At 40.3% G+C, this 20,927-nt stretch overlaps 1 protein-coding gene across 1 annotated transcript in view; it reads left to right on the forward strand.

Moving 5' to 3' along the window:
* The window catches only part of myo3a (myosin IIIA), a 98,342-nt gene that overhangs the window by 34,472 nt on the left and 42,943 nt on the right, over positions 1-20,927 (forward strand). Inside the window, exons 7-10 of the mRNA XM_061237726.1 lie at positions 4,476-4,541; positions 5,838-5,993; positions 14,380-14,479; positions 16,657-16,773. Coding sequence (XP_061093710.1) covers positions 4,476-4,541; positions 5,838-5,993; positions 14,380-14,479; positions 16,657-16,773 — 439 coding nt within the window. The remainder of the gene's footprint in view (positions 1-4,475; positions 4,542-5,837; positions 5,994-14,379; positions 14,480-16,656; positions 16,774-20,927) is intronic.

A 20,927-nucleotide genomic window follows, 5' to 3' on the forward strand; every position in this document is an offset into this window, starting at 1 on the left:
TTAGCATTTAGCAATGTCGTCCAATAATTACGCAGAAATATACTGTATGTCATGTCACGTGGGAAATCATTTTACTAACACCTCTACCAAAATTGAAATTGTTTAACAATTGTAAAAAAAATCGAATAAATTTGCCTTTTGCTGTATTGAGTAGAAAATGAAACTAAAAAGATTTATTTGGGGCGTTTCTGGGAAAAATATGAGCAGGCGTCTTACATTTTTTCACCTTTAAAAATGTTTTTTTTTGTTCTCAAAAGAAATTACTCTCCCCATTAATCCCCCACATAAAACATAGCTATTAATGTACAGCCTCTGACAAATGTATACATCACTTTTTCAGTGACAAGAAATTAAACCAAATTACCTCAAAATGGTTCTCAGGAATCTATGGTGAGCAAGATGAAATTTAAAATTCTTAAAGAGCACAGACATTCTTGAAATGTGCTGAAGTGAAATTTGTTGTAATCTATTGGTCGAAAAGAAAATGGGATGGAGGCTTTTAACCCCGGGGCATCTTCCTCCATGTTACCCTACTTTTCCAGGAGATGTAGAGTCCTCATTTCTGCATTTACGATGCCTCAAAAAAGCTTCCTCAGGCAAGTAATATTATCAAGATAGACCTCGGACTGGGAGGCTTTTTCCATCTTAGCAGTATATAATGCAAAAATATTCAGTTATTATTTTTCTTTTTCCCATTGCAGTCAACCAAAACGGAAAGAAACCCAGTGTAGCATCACAATTATGCCTTATCAATATCAAGCTCATACAAAAGCATGAAGCTGAAACAAATCATTTTCCATTTAGAAGAAAACCAAACACTAGACAACGGAGGTTCACTGCAGTCCAAGAACACTAGCCAGTCATGAAAAATATTTCTGTGGCAGTAAATTAGCTGTGCCAGTACTTCCCAGACTAATCTGTGCTACTGTTGTCTCCAATAGGGCCCTATAAATTGAAGAGACAAACAAATAATAATATTATGGCTTTTGCAGTCTTGTGATATTATAAAATAACAGGTATGATGATCCAGAATGTTTTTTTGACAGTTGTTTGGACCCCAGGGGTAGGCAACCCTGGACGTGGAAGGACCAATATGTCTCTGACTATGATTCCATCTTAACTTGTAAATTACGAATTAAACTTCAACAATTCCAAATGTGAAATCATTTTGGATCATTTGTTAATCACACAAATCTAGCTTTTTTCAGTTTTCTATACTACACTTTACAAAAACTATTCATGATCTCCCTAGGCTAGATCAGAAGTTCTGGAGGTCCACTGTGTATACAGGTTTTTCTTTCCACCAATGACTATCTAACTGGCTTCATAGACAAACAGTAGTTCACTCGTAGATTTGATTGCAGGTTTCATGTAGGGGCATGAGAACGCTCTTCGGCTGCCATTCATGTTCTTATGAAGAAATATCTAATCGCTAAAATGTCAGGTGGCGTACATGTTAAGTAATTAAGACCAGAAGTTGGCATGAAAACCAGAAACAGATATGGCCCTCGTTGCCCACCACTAAGCTAGATAAATCGCTCTCCCTGAAACATGCTGGATGTAGGACAGGGAGAACTGCAAGGCAGAAAGCTGGCTTTCATTGTTAGCAGCCTTGTTTGGCTTAATGCTGCTTAGTCGCATGGCTCCCTGCCCATTGACATTGTTATCCTGCTCATTCTATAGGAGAGGAAAATTGGCCTGTTTCTCTGGCCGCCTCTGAAGGAGAAATTCGATAATCTATTGTGCTGTGAAGTCATATTTATATTCAGCCGCAGTGCTAACTCGCGTGGGTGATGTCATCGCAAAGGGCGAGTGTGGTTGGTCCCCACCCCCCCGCTGTGTCTAATTGGGTCACAGACCGCTGCTGTGGCTATTCCATCTATCGCTGGGGGCCTCCAGGCGTCAGGATGCATCACGTGGCGTTCCCGTGACCTCCCTCTGTGACAACCCCCGCGAGAAGGATCTCCAAAAGCACCAGCAATCTGACCGCCGCCCTCGGAACACGCACGATCTGTAGCCGTTGGGGGGGGGGGGCTAATGTGGACCCCTCCGATTTGGTCACTTATTATTCAGAATGATTGTGTTTCCTCAAAACATTCTGAAAAAAAGATGGGGGGGGGGGGGTGAGAGTTCAAATCCCAGCCAGATACATGAAGGTGCAGTCAATGTGTCTGTTTGTAATAATCAAGATAATACAGTTGAAAAATAATTGGTATCATTGCAACATTACCTTGCGATTATTACATTGTGTGGCTCGTCACAGACAAGGGGAATAAAAGGGAATCAACATCGTAATTTCACCGAAATTAGACGGTGTAACAGCTGCGAAGCAAAGGACGACCTGATGTTCTGCCGTTTGCATTCAAACCGAAAGCTAGCACGGCACTGGTACAGGGCTACTGATTTGGTTCTTAACTAGCTATCGTGGGGGGGGGGGGGTGTACCACGTGTGCCTTCCATTGTCCCTTCACAAAGGTGCTCCATTGAATCATCGGCAAGCCACGGCAAATTACGGCAATCTTCTCCTCCAGCGTGGGCCTGCAATCACAGGGCCGTTATCTCATTGATGCATCTAAATGACTCTGGAGTGATGGGCTGCCCGGCTCTTACAATCCTGACCCGCAATCAGGGGCCAGGATGATTTGGCTTTGGGTTGGGGGGGGGATTCTAGCTCCCTGTCCTATGACCCCCATTTAAAGGGCATGGAGGACCGTTCCCTGAAAAATAATAAGCAGTACTTACAATTATGTGTCTGTTGTGTTTATGGATTTCTTTATTGATGTAAAGAACCAATCTATTTCGTTTTACAATAGCTGGGATGAAGAGCCTCAGGCACTACTTTTGTTTGTGGGTGTGTGTGTCTGTGCATGTGTGTGTGTTTGTGTGTGTGTGTGTGTGTGCTTGATTTTATATACTGTATATATATGAGATACTTATTGACTTTTTCCTACACAAAACACAAAACATAGAACGAATTTCAATCAATCTTATACAGCATGTTTTGTGTTGAGAAAAGTCAATAAGTATTTAAGGTAAAAATGTCATCCCCCGTGGAAAGACTGGTCAGACATGGCCACTGCAAGAGATTTCAACCTATGGATTTGTCAGGGCCAACTTAATGCCTCTCTCTGGGTTTTATGTTCTCACAGGGAGACCCCAATGTGTCTGTTGAACTCACACTCTTGATAACTGTGATGATATTTGTGACATCACCTGATTGGTGTTCAGAGTCAAGAGAGGGATGGTGGCCTTTCAATGTGTGGGGGGGGGGGGGGGGGGGGTGACTTGGAAGCGTAGCGTAATACTGGACATATTACAACTATACCATACAGGCATACAGGAAAAGAAATAATGCCCAATTGAACTGTGAAAAAGATGGATGGTGGGCCCTGGTAGAGATAGGGGAGGCTATCTGGTCCTGCTCTGAAATAACAGCATGGTGCTACTGTCCTAAGGGAGGCCATTATCTAAACCAGGACCCATATCTGTGTTCTTTTGGGAGAGGAGACTTAGAAGTAGACTCTTGTTGAGTCTGTGTCGGTTTAGGTACCAGACCTAGTCCAATTTACTGAGCTTGTCTGGTGTATTGGAACCTATGAAATACAAAAAAAAATGTTTTAAACCCTGCCTTTTGGTCCTCTCGGTTGGCTAAGTTACACCAAGCAAGATCAATCGAGCACAGAAAAGTATCAATTGCGTACAGTATTTGACTCTGGTTCTAAACCGGGAACCATTTCTGTTCTCTTGGGAGAGGTGAGAATAGGCTTGGACTTTTCTTGAGTGTCTGTTTACGTATTCACATTTGTTGCTTGCGTCATACCTTTTTCTCTTGCGCACTGTTGTAAATTTACAGATGTGTCCCTTTCACACATAAATTCATTTTTTACAGACTAAACTCTTTTCATCTCGGCAGTTTCTCCTTTTTGAAATGTGACATATTCTGTCTGTGGAGTGGCATGAAGTGCTATAGCCGGGAGATATATTCCTCCTATTAAAGCAACAGTGGGAAATAGAGCCTAGTACTTCATCCACAGTCAGCATTGATTCCTACGCATGCCCTGTTTAAAAAGTCATTTTACCAAGGCAGCAAAAAAGTCCTGTCAAATGAATCCTGTGGCCTAGAAGTTTATAAGGGGACTGCCTCAGCAGTCTGGAAGGTTGAGAGTCCCAGGTTTTCTCTTCTCTTTCGCTCTTTTGCCCTTTCGCGTGTACTTCGCCCAAGACTTTGCTCTCAGCTTAGTCTATTGTGGTAGCGCTTGAAAAATATTTCTGAAATGAAATGACTGCACTTGCAGTCATATTAAGCAGCAAACAAAAAATAGAAAATCGATGATACGGTATTTCAGATGTGGGTTTATTCTCTTCACTGAGCAGCTCTGTTCTTCTCTCTCTCTCCCCCCCACCCCACCCCAGTCAGTGGGATGGCCTGTCTTTTCTTTATCTTTCCATTTATCTTTAGAATTTTCCCTTCACAGAAATCCTCCCCCAAAGCTGCACCAGCCGGAGCTGTGGTCGGAGGACTTTAACGAGTTCATCTGCAAGTGAGTGACGTGGGCGGAGGCGTGCTGCATGCATTGGGGGAAATGCCGGAAATCCCATAATTACTGATACAGTTTGCCCTGTCAGCATGCAGCTAATACTGGGAGTCATTCAAGCCATTCAGTCTGAGCAGTTTATCGTGCTGGGAAGTGAATTAAATAGTACATAATAATAGACATTAATAGTGAATTATTCCATATCTAGTAGGAGTTCATCAGTGTAGTTGCAGTTATGTACAGTTTTGATAGTACTGTAGGTGTGTGAAGTACAGAAACCGCTGCCTCGTTATCCAAGCATCCAAGCACAGACGGGCACCTTAGGACAAAGACATTCTCTTTCAGGATAGTGGAATAGTTTTTTCGCAATAGGGTGTTTATTGCAGTGTCGGGAATATTCCCTCATTGTGGAATCAAGTAGGAACCAGCGAAGTAGCACACTGACTCACCACTTTCCCATTGAAAAGATTTATTTACGATGTGCAGATTTGTGAGGGATGTATCCGGCAAAGCCTTCCGCAATAACCACAAGCCAACGTAATAAGCACAAGTGAGGGTTTAAGTAGCCTGGTCAGAGGTGTAATAAATTGCATGTGTAAACATTCCCAGGAAGGACCGCATTTCCCAGGGACAGCAATTTGGCCTGCTGCCGGTGACAGCCCCTTTGATCTGCGGTTCCTGTAATTTCCTTACAAACAACAATTGAACCTTATATGTTGACAGCTGTCCCTAACTGTGGGAGGGCTGTTGCAGAGTGTGTGGATGTGTATTGAGAATGAAGTTAAACCAAAATAACCTACTTAATCAGAATAAAGCAATAAATGAGCGTATATAAATTTAACCTTAAAGGTACAATAGGTAATTTGACTCGGTCAAGAGAGGAATTGTAGCAACAAACACCTTCAAATCACAACACTGTTTATCCCTCCCCCTTGTAAACGCGCTGTCATTGGCTGTGACAATTAGAACCATTTTTCAACCAATGAGCTTGAATTATTGTACAGCTGTGTCAACTGTATATTTTGAAACCCGAATTGAAGGACTATAAACACAGACAGAGGGTGAGTCAACCTGTCAGTGAGCCCTTTTCAATTATATAAAGGGATTTACATTTGTCTTGTAACAATATTTTTACACAAAAATCTTACCTATTGTACCTTTAACATCTCAAACCTATCAGTCTATGCTTAGTAGTTCATATTGTATTTACATCGGCATTTCCATACTTCCATACCTAGAGTGATATCTCACACATCAAACACAAGTCAATAATCTTCTCTCTCTGCTTGTTCATCTTACCAGGTGCTTGATAAAGGACTTTGAGCTGAGACCGAACGTGTTGGACCTCCTGCAGGATGCCTTCATCAGGCAGATTGTGGGCAAAGAGCGAACCCTGCAGAAGCAGCTGATGGAGCTCATTGACCTCAACCAGCAAATGGGATCTATTGAGAAAACAAGGTGATGTAGTGACACGACAGGCAGTTGCCGTGACTGCAGCTCTGACGGGCAGCCATTGAAGTGAGGTTGAGCGGGTGTTTGTGATTGAGAACACCTGTGAAGGCTGATGATGAGTCTTGAATCTTCATTCTGGATTAGGCTCATGGGTTTGTTTGTGTCAGACCTGGGTCAAATATGTAATTGTTTGGGATTAAAATACTTTTTTTTTTATTTGCTGAGCTAGTCTGGTGTATTGGAACCAATAAAATATTCTCAATAAGTGCAAACCCCACCTTCTGGTCCTCCTGGTTGGCTCAGTTGCACCAGGCAAAACCAATCGAGTACAGAAAAGTATCTGAATGTATTTGACCCAGGTATGGTTGGTGTGTGCAGGGACATCCGCAAAACTTCAGTAGTCCAGGTGTGAGAGTGTCAGCTTCTGGACTAGGAGCCAAATAGAATAGGTAGAGATGAAGGGAATTCTTCACATGCTATATATAAAGAATGTGATTGTCAGATTCACTGCTTCTACATGGGAAGAGAAGGGAAGTTGGACAGCAAGGGTTTCTCCAAGGCTTCTGGGAGCTGAAGTGCTACAAGTCAGCTTACCAGTAGTGTCCAGACTTAGAGAGCTTGGAGGGAGTGTTGAGCAGGGATGGGAAACCGGGCGCTGACCGGGGCCTACATTTTCCCGCATACACAACAATGGGGCTGAAATGTTTGCATAATAAAATAATAAAAGAGATAAACCAAACACACGGGCAAACTTGACAGGAAGAGGATGTGCATAGTATCCCCACAAGAAGATGGTGAAGGGCATAATTAACCCAAGGATCGCAGTTTTAAGAATTGCGTGAGTTGTCAGGTGCCAGTCCACTATCCAGCTTGAAATACCTTCAGGCTAGTTGAGCTGTGGGCTTAGACCTTTGTGTTTCACGGATGAAGAAGTGCTAAAAAAACAATGGGACGAGGAAGTAGAACCGATATATTCAATTTGTAAGAAGACAAGAGGACAGAGTCCCTCGTGGGACAGCCAAGTTACGGTGTTCTGTCAAACCGTCATCCCAGTAAATCCAGAAGGAACATCTGGAGAGATAGTGTGAAACGATGCTAATGAGGTTGTAAGAGATACTAAATATGCCCATTTGTAAGTGCTAAAGGATGCTAATGAGGTATTCAGGGAAAGTATGTATTTGCTTTGCTTTCACAAAAAAAATATGTACGTTTATAATGTCTTGGAAGACATTTCTAATCACCTTTTTCTGTTACTAAAAGAAAAAGGGGCTTACATTTCATGACAAGGCTCTATTAATGGTCCTGGTGATTATTTCACAATTATATATATATGTATGTGTCTGTCTGTGAGTGCATGCTTGCGTGTGTGTGTCTGTGTCTGTGTGTGAGTATTGACTCTTCAATTTTATGGATGTGCCATGATGTCTCTAAATGTGGTCTATGTTTTTAACATATACTTTATACTTCTGTGGGCCTGCATATTAATGCTTACATACTTCATGGTGTTTTTTTTATATTCCCTCCAATAAACTCTCTCTCTTTCTGCTTACTGCTATTATCTCTGCTTTTATTGTCAATGTGTTTTCCTCTCCATCTCTCTTCATTTAGTAACACTAAGTTCCAATAAGCAATGTTAATGCTTTGTAAACAATTAGATAAGGAGATTGCTGGATTGGGTTATACATCAGAACATGCAGAAACAATCATTGCGTACATAGAGTACAGAATGCGGTCTAAATAGGAGCACAGTAACATTGCCCAAACAACCCACCCCCAGAAATAAAAATGTCAAAATCTGAACATGGCTAACCAGAATGGGCCCTATTTTAACCCTTTAAGGAGTGATTAGAATGATCTCAACTTAACATTCTTATGTGGATATAACAATCACTACTACTGGTAAAAAACCAAAGGGTTAGCAGTCAAGGTGCAATTTCTAAATGCTAGCCATAACACAAGGCACTGGCTAATTTTCTGTCCATTTTTTGACACCAGGCTTAGCAGAACGGCAGTGCATTTGTAAAAGAGACTGGTTCGATAGGAATAAATTAACTGTGGGTGTGATGGAGGTTTGGTTTCATTATTGCCAATCAGATCGCCCCATTTCTTTCCCTTTAAAAACTGTGCGCCACAGCCAACTGGTAATTTCGTCACGGCCGAAGAGCAAGCGCGTTATGTGAGGCTCTGTTATGAGCCTCTCTACGCACCATTACTCTTGATATCAAAACAAACGTGAGAAAAACCGAATAGTTTTCATTTTCATACACATGTATTTTCCGTTTATATACTAGTGCTTCCTTCTTTGCTGGCCATTTTTGTTCAATTCCACATATTTAAATACATTTTAAAAACAAAAGTTTCATTAATTTCAAATACGCACTTGATAAGATGAATGTAGCCTACACTCATGAGAGACACAACTCTGCAGCCAACCAGCCACTGATCTCCTGCTTATTTTGGATCGATTTATACACAGCTTTTTCTTTTTTTTTTACATCTGTTTATACAGCTGTATTTGCTGTATGCAGAAGCATTTCAGGTTAAGTACCTTGCTCAAGGGTACAACAGCTGTGTCCTACCTGGAAATTAAACCTAAGTTACAAGCCCAGTTCCCTCACCATCGTACTGCACTGCTGCTGCTACGTCGTGTAGAATACAGCACGCCGCAAAGAATTCACTAACTTTCAGGTGGCTGTATTGCACCCTCTGACTGGTTCAAACATCTGAAGCGCATGTTTACAATTCCAAAGATGAATCATTAACCTAGCCCTGTCAAACGCAGGAATAATAGAAAGTTGTCACTGCGTTCGGGGTTCAACATATGGAGTATTGTAAGTAGCCACAATTTTAACGGATAGCCACTGTAATGTACACTGTAACGCAACGCATAGTAACGCATAGCCACTGCCGGTTAATGTACTCACTGTAGCACTGCTTCATACAGCATCCAATTATGTACTCCATTTGACTGTGATGACAGGTAAAAATTAACTTAACTAGAACCGGTGCACCTACATGTATTTACAAACCCATATCTTACACTATTTGATGGATGTCAAGCAAGTCTCCCAAGTACTGAAGCTTACATTTACATTTTACATTTTAGTCATTTGGCAGACGCTTTTAATCCAAAGCGCCAAAGTGCATAGGTTCTACCATAAGTCAGAGCATCACATCCAGAAACTAGCAAAATACACAGGAAATGCTGTTCTAAACATAGTTGTCATCAGAAGTTTTTTTTTTTTTTTTTTTTTTTTTTTGGGGGGGGTTAGACAAGGATAGGGATATCAGAAAGGAGGGGCAGGGGAAGTCAGGGGGGAGGACTAAGGTAGAGTTTGAAAAGGTGGGTTTTGAGTCTGCGTCGAAATAGGGGGAGGGATTCTGCTGTTCTGACAGTGGTAGGCAGGTCATTCCACCACTGAGGAACCAGAATGGAAAACAGGCGTGAACGTGCAGCTCGACCGCCAGGTGCACGTAGAGAGGGAACCGTAAGGCGACCAGAGCTGGCAGACCGGAGTGGTCTAGCTGGGGAGTAGGGAGTGATCAGGGATTGTATGTAAGGTGGGGCAGTCCCCTTAGCAGCCTGAAATGCCAACACTAGGGCCTTGAAATGGATGCGTGCGGCAATGGGAAGCCAGTGGAGGCCAATGAGAAGCGGGGTAACATGAGCCGACCTGGGCTGATTGGTGATCAGGCGGGCTGCAGCATTCCGGACCAGCTGGAGGGGCTTGATGGCACACGCTGGTAGACCGGCTAGGAGGGAGTTGCAGTAATCCAGGCGGGAAATGACGAGCGCCTGGACTAGGAGCTGGGTGGCTTTCTCAGTCAGGAGATGATGGATAAGGCGTATATTATACAGAAAGAACCTGCAGGTTCTGGCAGTGGAGGATACTTGTGGAGCCAGGGTGAGGCAGTTATCAAGAGTCACCCCAAGATTCTTTGCCGTACGGGAGGAGGAAACTACAAAGTCCTCAACAGTCAATGAGAGGTCGATTGACGGAGAGGACTTAGCAGGGATGTAGCGAAGCTCAGTTTTGGCAAGGTTGAGCTTTAGGTGATGGGAAGTCATCCACGCAGAGATATCAGCCAAGCAGGCAGAGATCCGTGTGGTGATTTGGGTGTCGGGGGGGAAGGAAATGAAGAGTTGGGTGTCATCAGCGTAGGAGTGATAAGAAAAGCCGTGGGAAGAGATAACAGAACCAAGAGACATGGTGTATAGCGAGAAGAGGAGAGGCCCAAGAACCGAGCCCTGCGGGACTCCAGTTCGTAGGGGTTGAGGGTCGGAGACTGCGCCCCTCCAAGTCACCTGGTAGGAGCGACCAGAGAGGTAGGAGGAAAACCAAGCGAGTGCAGAACCTGTGACACCCATCCCAGACAGCGATGAGAGCAGAATCTCATGGTTGACTGTATCGAAGGCGGCTGATAGGTCGAAGAAGATGAGGACAGAGGAGAGGGATTTTGCTTACATTGATTAACTCCATACAGGTGCAGTGTCTAAATTGCTGACATTGGACTACATAACTGCTTGCATATGAAATAGTCAGATTGAAAACAATTTTTATCATGTTCATGCATTCATATGTGCAGCGCATTCAGCATCAAAAATACACAATGCAGCAGCACTTGATTTTAGACTCGAATCTCGGTTAGTTTAAAACTCAAACGCATTATTGACTCGCACAATGCCGAGTGTTTCTATTGACATGCCCCCTATTGCGGCACTCAACCCATTTTGACGCTAATTGGTTTACTGCGGACCACAAAACTACCGCGCAGGCAACAAATAATCAATTTGTGGGAGAAGAAACCAGCAGTTGCACTTGCGCCCAGGTGCTTCTGTGCTGTTGTCATGAAAATAGGGCCTTGGTGATCCAGGTAGATATGGTGGCTTACAGACATGCTCAGTAGTGTAGGTGGTGTGGTCCATCACACAGCAGACCCCTACTCATATTACGCAAGTGATTGTTGATTTTGTTGAGAGCATTAATTTAGAAACATCTGATTAATATGGTTGATTAGGCATTGTGTTAATGGTTGATGCATTACATTTGATGAAGTATGAATGTAATTCAGGCTACAGTAAATGTAAACAAAGGTGACTCAGCTTTAATGATAGAAGCACTTGACCTCATTATACAGTACGGTGGAATATGTTCAGAAGGATATGTCATAACTGGAAGGACTGATGAAAATCCATAGGATGAAGCAGTTATTTTTCTGTTTAAATATTGCCAATGTAATACTTTAGCATGCATCTACTATATGAATGATCTAAGACTCAATAAACATGATAAATCATGAAATATTAATAGACCACATGGCCTATTAGTGCTACATTATATTTTAATCTTCATATTTTCAGAATAAATAAATAATAAATAATACAAAAAAAGCATTTTGTTTGAACTCTTTGTGTGCTTTCTTGCATGTCCTTCCCAATGTCCTGTCGGCTCACCAAAAATGATCAGGTATACAAGATCACACGATACAAATTCTTCAGCATGGCTGTTGAAAGAAAGGTGGTTTTTCCCAGTGAAATGTGTCACCTTTTGGATTAAAATGACCATCTTAAAATGAAGCAAAGTAAAGCCACTGACATTCTGGACACCCCCAATCTACAATAAGAGTCTCCTTTACCTGGTCAGGTCTTGAGTATTCATCTCCTGTCTGAGTTGACTGCTCAAAACTATCAAAGCAATGAACTGAGAGGTGTGCAGAAGAGCTGTTGCCCTATTACTGTCATGCCACACACCTCATTTTAATCACTGGAGGAGAGATGGATGAAGCCCCTGTAAAGGCATATAAAGGGTTCATGCAGGATCACCTGCTTGGATTTCTAACATTCACAGCTAGACAGTAGAGCCTGACATTGAACCACTACAGTGAGCCTGTTCCAAATAGCCATAGCCATACTAGCTGTGCTGTAAGGCGGGATGATGTATTCTTCATTTGTAACTGAGCAACAACAATCTGTATTCATTATTTGTGATCCACTAATCATAGATTACTATTTTTTCATTTTGATATTGGAAATTGTTGCATGTTTCTATACATGTACACAAATGCTCAATACACTTCTCAAGGATAGGGACTAAACCAGGCAGAATGAGAGACTTTGAACTGGCAGTGCTGTTTTGAGTGCAGTAAAAAAACATGAAGGAGTTGTTTAGCAATGAGCATAATTGTTAATGATGTAAAATGATGGCATATTTCGGCCATCCATTTAGTTCCCTTCATCCCTTTTTACAGGAGGTTAGTAACAAAATGCCTGTGCTATATTACAGTGTACAACATCCATTATCACCCTATGCCATGTGCCTTGATGGATATTCATAAGATGCATCAAATAGGACTTCTGAAATATATCAGAAATCCAATACATCTGAGCTCTGTGTTGGATGCTAGAGTATAAACTACAAACCAAAACATTACAGTTTATCTCTGCAATACAGATTACTGTGGGTCAGGGTGAGAGTGCCGTGGAACGTTGTAGATTCAGTGACTTCCCATTGTCCTCTTAGGGGCTCTTTGCGAGGGCAAGGTGAGAGAGAGAAATGTGAAATTTTCAATGAAAATGTGAATGTTATTTCTGTCATTTAAGCCTACATCGAAGGGCGGAGCAGCAGGACTGTAAGGACGGGTAGGGAATATTTATGTCAGTGCTTCATGAGTACAGTAGTGAACAGTATGATGCTAGTTATTAGCAAAGTAGTGTGCAGTTTAATTTCTGTTCTTAGTACAGTAGTGAACACCCTGGTGTCAGTCCTTACAATAATGTACAATAATGAACAGTTCTTAGTGTGTACAATAGTGAAGAGTCTGATGTTAGTTCATATTGATTGTAGTAGTGAGCAGTCTGATGTCAGTTCTTAGTGAGTACAGTAGTGAAGAGTCAGATCTCAGTTCATATTGAGTGTAGTAGTGAACAGTATGATGTCAGTTCACAGTGAATACTGTAATTAACAGTCTGATGTCAGTTCATAGTGAGCACAGTAGTGAACCTCTGATGTCAGTTCATATTGAGTACAGTAGTGAACAGCCTGATGTCAGTTTATGTTGAGTGTAGTAGTAAAGAATCTCATGTCAGTTCTTAGTGAGTACAGTGGTGAAGAGTCAGATCTCAGGTCATATTGAGTGTAGTCGTGAACCTCTGATGTCAGTTCTTTGTGAGCAGAGTAGTAAACAGTGTGATGTTTGTTCTCAGTGAGCAGAGTAACGAACCGTCGTTAGCACTCCTACCTAATCTAGCATTTAAGTTTTAATAGTAATGATGTTTTTGAGTCCCCACTGTGTTTCATCACATTACTTTCCTCCCCTGCTCTGTCTCCTACTCCTGCTCTGCCTCCCTCCTCCTAGTTATTTCATTTTGCTATTTCTTTCACCAATCACACTCCCATTTCATTTTATTTAACGGGTGTCGCCTTAAACAAAACCACCATTTAAATTTGTGGGAGGCAGTAAAATGTAAAAGTCCTCAAGGCAGTCAACTGCCAAATTTCATAAGGTGTTGCAGTGCTTCTTCATTTCAGTGCATGAGATTAGAATGCTCTCAACTAGCCGCATCATGCACAGATACATGCTTTCTTATTTTTGCAAGACAAATCTAGACTAGTTTCTGTAAGTAAATTGACGCAGATGAGGAGGTTTTATGGAGATTGAGTGCCGTTCCATGGCACCATTGCATGTACAGGGGCTGGAGACCAGATAAAGCCTTTGCATCAATCCCATTCGCACTGCATGGGCAATTAGAGCCATTACTGATACTCTTGATTAAGAGCGTGTAGGTTGCAGGACGAGCAGAGGTCCCTCTCAGAAGATACTTCAGGGAGGATGGTAGGCATGCAGCAAATCCAACATCAGCGCTAACCAGTCCTCACTCAGCCATGCCATACTTTTCCAGTAAAAAAACAAACAAAAAAACCCACAACATTTTTTTAATCAATATACACTGCAATCTGTCCATTTAATTGGCTGTGCATCAGTTCATAGACTAGAGAGGAGGCGAGATTGACAGGAGGCTAGATTGTTTTTGAAGAGTTTGTTCGGATTTTGTGTGCTTTCTATGACCGAGGGAGCTGTGAGAAAGTGATGAATGAGATGGTTATAATAGCTGTAGCACTTATCATACGGCAAAATAGGAGCCAAAGGATAACCGGTAAAGCCGAAAGACTGAATTCAACGGTTTCTATTTATTTGAGTTTAGTTTTTAGTTTTTTTTTGTCATGATGTACCTTGCTTATGGTCGTTAATCATTGTCTTGAAATTTCTGATTGATGGCTGTGCAATCCTTGATTTGTTCTTCCTTTGTAGTTACTGCTTTCCTTTGTTGATATCGATGGCGCTTAAAGGAGGTTTTCTGTGAATTGTGATGAGATTGTGCCTCTGATTCTAGGCATGAGCGTATCCATACTAAAAAGGGCAGCTACATGAAGTCCGCAAGTGCCTCCCTCGAAGACGTGGAGGACCTGGCGACCCTGGAGGTGTTGGATGAAGTAAGAGGCTTTATTCTATACATCCACAGAACATCACCCTTGTAATCATAAACTCAGCTATTATTAACCCTTTCCAGTCTCAAGCCCAATATGAAGTGGCCCCACCAAAATCCCAAGGGGGATTGGCTTCATTTGAGAAAATTGAGAAAGCTCTAAACAATAGTGTAGCAGTCATTTTGATTGGTTGAAAAGATATGAGGTCGAGAGTGCCATATGGCCCTCTTGGGATTTTATGGTAGTTACTCTTGAGTGTCATATGGCACTCTTGGGACTGAAAGGGTTAACGGCGTAAAATACAAATGCATTAAGTATCTTAGTGTTGAGATGATTCTGTAATGATGGGGTGATAATAATTATTCACCTGCTTTAAGTATATTACTGGTGATTTTGTAATGATGGTGGTGATATAGATTTTTTTTCTATTTTTACATTCATTTATTTTCATTTACCTTATCTGAGATATGACCTATGTTCCAAATGAAATGCCTTAAGAACAATATACCAATTCCCTTCCACCCATAGATGGTTTGGTAGGCAGAAAGTAGAAGTCCTAATCCATTTCAGTACTGGGTGCAGTGCTTTGTGAAAATGGATGAAAATATCAGGAGCAACAGCAATGTTTAAACCAAACATGTTCAGAAGTGATTTATTAACCCAAAGGGCCACCGGGGCGGCGAAAGATATGAATCGCTCGGTCGGGTCCATATATTTTCTCAACCTTCTGAAATGGGGGAAAAAAAACACAATAGCCGTCTTTGAACGTTCCTTTTTTGGGGTATTATTGTCCTTGAAATGATGAGAGCGAATGTTGAGATTCTCTGACATGACATCTTTCATGTCAAAGTGTGAGGGCCAGGACAGGATGCATGTGTACTGACGGTGTCTGCGGGAGTCGAGGTGGAACTAATGTGTTGTCATTTTCGTCCTGTCTCGTCGCAACTGTCTGCTGTTTCCATGGCCGTACTGTTTCCCTCAGTTCTCTACTTTAATGGCCTACTTTAATGGCTTCTGCAATTGTGAGCAAAGGTTTCTGTCAGTCCTCTGTGTGGCCTCCATCATTGACTCTCTTTTTATATTGTGACTAGCACTGATGAACATGTGAAATTAGCAATAACGTAAGGTAAAATAGGTAAGATTTTTGTGTTAAAACATTGTTAGAAGACCATTCTAAATCCCTTCCTATCATTGAAAAGGCTCACTCACATGTTGACTCACCCTCTGGCTGTGTTCATAGTCCTTAAATTTGGGTTTCAAAATATACAGTTGGTACACTCTGTACCAAAACATTGTATAGCTGTACAATAGTACGAGCTCATTGGCTGAAAACAGTGTTGTGGTTTGAGGGTGTTTGTTGCTGCAATTCCTCTCATGACCTTTATAAGTCCGAAACTACCTATTTTACCTTTAAAGAAGTAACAAATGAAGCAATATTTGTCAAGACAGTACCGGGAGAGAACAGAACAGTGTTATAATAAAACAGGCTGAGCACTGAAATGTTCAATGAATGAAGACATAAAATCCAGTGGTGAATAGCTGAGAGCATTCATGGCTCAACTCCTTCTGCACAGCAGCACCTTCATACAATAAAATTGTGAAGAAAAAAGCTAGAAAATTGCTAGAAAAAAACAGAAATGACCATATTATGGTCATTGTGTGTTCAGTAGAAAAGCAATCTCGGAATTTCTCCATGGTAATGTCAAATGCATTATTAAACATTGTTATGTTGTTGGTGCAGGGACAGTGTAGGCGCATTTTTGTTCTGAATGAACAAATACCCCAAATGTATCCTACATTAAGTATAATACTGTTCTAGAGTGTATTTGGGCACAAATTAATATTTTTCTGCAAGCAACGAAAGTATTATTATTATTATTATTATTATTAAGAATCAATTTCAGTGGCACAAACACCCCAAAATTACATATGCAGTTTGAAACCTTATACAGATGTTTTTGAGTGTTAAAAACTGCTCACACTATTAATTGGCTGTTAATCTGTATTAAAAGAATATTGTTTTTATTCCCAGAATGATCATTCGTTTTTATCACTTTTTGATTTTTAACATCAACTTTGGCATTAAATTGAGTTGTCCAACATAAATAAGTCCTTGATAATTTGACCTGTGCAAAACGGGGGAAATAGTTCTCTGATAATTCATGTGTTGTTTTTCTTTTCAGAATACAGTCACAGACCATTTGCAGAAGCGTTACTCAAAGGAAAAGATTTACACCTATGTGGGAGACATTCTTATCGGTGTCAACCCCTTTCATGGTGTGGACCTGTACAACCCAGAGGTGAGCATGCAGCAGTATACTGAAAACCCAAAAGCTTTTGTGGAAAACAATACATTTTGAACAAGAAATTGACTAAAATAAACAATGTTCAGTTTGTACAGTGTGTGGTGTGTACAAGCCCCCAGTGCGACCCATCCTATCAGAACAAGCCACATCTCATTAACATACTCAACCTATTAGAACAGGCTGCATCTCATTAACGACCCATCCTATAAGAGCAGACCACATTTCATGAAGTCCGCCATTCCATCTCCACCACTGGTCAACTCATTCCTATCATAATCCTCATAGCACCACACATACAACCTGCAGAACATTCACCAGTTTTATTTGATTTATTAATAAAAAACCATTAAAAATGTGCTTTATTGTATGCAAATTAATGTAGCGTGCAGCACATTTAATCGTGATGCTGTAGGTATGGTTGCTATCATAAAATCATAAAATGAAATATAAAAAAGTTGATTTATCATTTACTGCTTTATGTTAGTAATCCATTAGTAGTTTCTTCCTAAACTCGGCCAACCATTCTATGATATTATTGCTATTCATGTATTTTTCAGATGCCCCTACCCACTGTAGATTGTAAAAACGAATCCAGTAAACAATCTGGCAGCAATGTTGTAGTAGACTACTGTGAAATAAGTTCATTAATATAAGTCAAATGACAAAGAAACACCCTAAAATTGCAACCATTTAATACTGTATAATATTGGTATTTCTTAATAACAAACTTCATCCATATTTAAGCATGATTCAACTGTTAACTGAGTACATAAACTGTTTATTGTCGCCTACAATACTTAAATTTTAAAATGAATATGTAAATATTGCAAAATTGTATGCAAATATCTTTATTCAAAACAGCAGCTTAGCCAGAAATGTTTATATACTAGGTAGGCCATAACTAAAGCACACACACGCACAATATACATTTACATTTACATTTTTGTCCTTTAGCAGACTCTTTTAATCCAAAGCGATTTACAAGTGCATAGGTTCTTCCACAAGTTAAAGCATCTCATCCATAACTAGTAAAATAGGGGGGCGAGGGAAATCAGGAGGGAGGACTAAGGTACAGTCCCTACCATTACAATATACAGTCATTGCAGACCCAACGTTGGTTATTTATTGCCTATTCACAACAGGCCCTGCTTACAACATTTAGGCCTGCATGTAAATGACACCATCAGTCAGTCTTTACAACCAACCTAAAAGACTCAAGTCGGAGAACACCAAGCCATAGGAGTAGGTTAAATCACACAAGGCATCATGGCCAATACATAGCTAGAAGGCTAGTGCACCTGCATATCACCTGCATTAAATAAATAACACCGCAGCATTTACGCTTTCAGAAAGCCTATAGTACATAAAAAGTGCATGGGAAAATACGACATATAGCATGCCATATATAAAGTTCTTAATAGAATATGAATGAATATCTTACATTCTCGACAGACAATCAATCAATGTATATAACAGGATATTTATTGAAGCAATTCAGGTTAATTACCTTACTCAAGGGTACAACAGAAGTGCCCCTAACTGAGAATCCAACCTACAAGGGAAAAGTTCTGAGCCTAGTTCCCTACTATTACAATACACCATCACTGCTGTAGTAACAAAATGTTCAACTGGCTAGGCCTGTATTATTGGGTATGTTGCAATGTAAATCGTTCCGAAAATGTGAATGTGAAAATCAGGAAATATGTCTCCTCAGGTCTGTATTATGAGTAGGGCTCGTCAGTTTCAGAAGAATTTCATCATTCATTCATTTATATGCATTTATATTGTGCTTCACAATGGATGCTTCTCATTCACCCATTCACACACAAGCTCACACACCAAATGGCGATAGGGTGCCATGCAAGGTACCAATCAGCTTGTCGGGAGCAATTAGGTGTCTTTCTCAGGGACACTTCGACACATTAGTTCAGGAGATAATAAAGAGATAATAAAAAAAGAAAATATTGTAGCAACCCTCAGCCAAGCATATATCACATACTGTACACATCACACTGACATGAATGGTCTACCCCACCTTCACACATTTGTATGCACATGTACACCTCATTGGACTAAATTTTTTGTTAAAGATGGGGTGACATCATTTGCCTCTCAATCAAGGACACCTCTCAATCAAGGACATAAAAGTATAGCTGTGGGTTAATAGTCATCTGATCACCACCTCATCCTAACCAGTATAGCTATCCGCAAATGCTGCAATATTATATCTCTTGCCATGACTATGACATGTAGCATTGTGGTGTATTTTAAGGTAGGCCAATTTTGATGAAAAAGCATGTCAGTTCATTTCAGGCCTGGGGCCTCATTTATAAATATGTTAATGGATTTAACCTTAAATATATTATTAAAATCATTTACAAAGTTGTGCTTGATTTACAAAATAAATTTGATCAAAAAACTAATAAAAACCCTTAAGAGAAATTCAGAGAAAAGGGCGCATATAATAAACACCACAGATAATAATCTATACAGTATGTTATGTTCAAACATATGGGAAAACTATATCCTTTAATTTACAGTAATGTTTCGATGTAATATATTTTCATCTGAAAAGCATAGGTGTCAAAATATAAATTAATGTTATTACAATAAAAGTAAAGTGAAATTGTCAACACAATTTTACTTAATTTAGTTAATCTCAGTGTAAAGGAACTATATTGCGCCATTCAATCACTTCCTGTTTCACTAGAGTATAAAAATGAGGTAACAAGCATGCAAATCCCTTTGTCAACCTTCAGCATGGGAAAAGCCAAAGAACTGTCTGAAGACACAGAAGATAATTGACCATCCATCCTAGTCTGGTAGTGAGTATAAAACAAATACATAAATGGTTAAACATACCAGTTACCACTGTAAGGGCAATAATAACAAAATGTAAAGCATATGGAATGCTAGCAAACTTGCCAGGAATCGGATGCAAGTGAATGTTGTCCTCATAGATGATGAGGAAGATGGTGAGAGAGGCCGTAAGGAACACAAGGATCGCAGTGTAAGAATTGCAGAGATTGGTCGCATCTTGGGTTCACTAAGTCTCAAAAAGAACCATAAAATCGCACGTCCACACCAGCAAACTCTTTGGAAGGGTGGCACGAATACAGCCCTTGCTGAGCGCAATAAATAAATTGAAAAAAAACAAGGATGTGGAGTTTGCCAAACCTCATTGGAATTATCAGTGGAATTGAGTGCTATGGTAAGATGAGACTAAAATTGAACGTTTTGGCCATACACACCATCAACATGTTTGGCAGCAAAAGATAAATGCATACAAGGAGGAGTAACTCATACCTTCTGTCAAATGTGGTGGGTCGTTGATGTTTTGCAGCTGTTTTGCTGCCAGTGGTCCAGGGGCACCATTTAAGATCAATGGGCATTTCATAAAGGGCTTTTTTATACATTTTGTTTGCACCATGCAAAAATGACAGCAGTGTTTATATACAGTCCCCCAATTTCAGGGCACCATAATGTTTGGCACACAGCAATGTTACCTGTATGTAAATGAAAGTAGTCATGTTTAGTATTTCATTGCATATCCTTTGCATGCAATGATTGCTTGATTTACATTTCAAACCAAAATGTATAAAAAAAAAATGAAATCTCAGTAAAATCTGAGAATGTGCACTTTAACCACATGCTAATTTTTGATTCCAAATCTAAAATTGTGGCAAATCCGAGGCAATTCAAGACAAAATGGGCCTTTGTCCCAAACATTATGGAGGGCACTGTACATGTAATAGAATAGAATTATTAATAAAGCACACGACATTACTTATTTCAAAAACTATTATTTTTTAGTTGACAATGTGTTTTGTACATATTTATGCCAATCATTTTGGAGCCCACTGTATATACGTGTGGAAGATCTTTTTTGGTTTGTTAGTAAAATACCATTTAAATGTGTTTCCAGTAAAATCAATTTCAATGCTTATTTTTCTTACATAAATCAAACTGAAGGTAGTACCAAGGGATGGTTTGATATGGTTGTGCATATTTGCAGGCCTATTAAATGTATGACATCAAAATTAGAAATGTGAAATTAAAACAAATCTCCAGTCACAAACCTCCAATATGACCCCATTAAGGTATCTGACCATAGTGAAACATTTGTCACTGCATGTCTTTGAGTATTG

This window comes from Conger conger, chromosome 4 (genome assembly GCF_963514075.1).
Source record: "Conger conger chromosome 4, fConCon1.1, whole genome shotgun sequence".
NCBI classification, from domain to species: domain Eukaryota; kingdom Metazoa; phylum Chordata; class Actinopteri; order Anguilliformes; family Congridae; genus Conger; species Conger conger.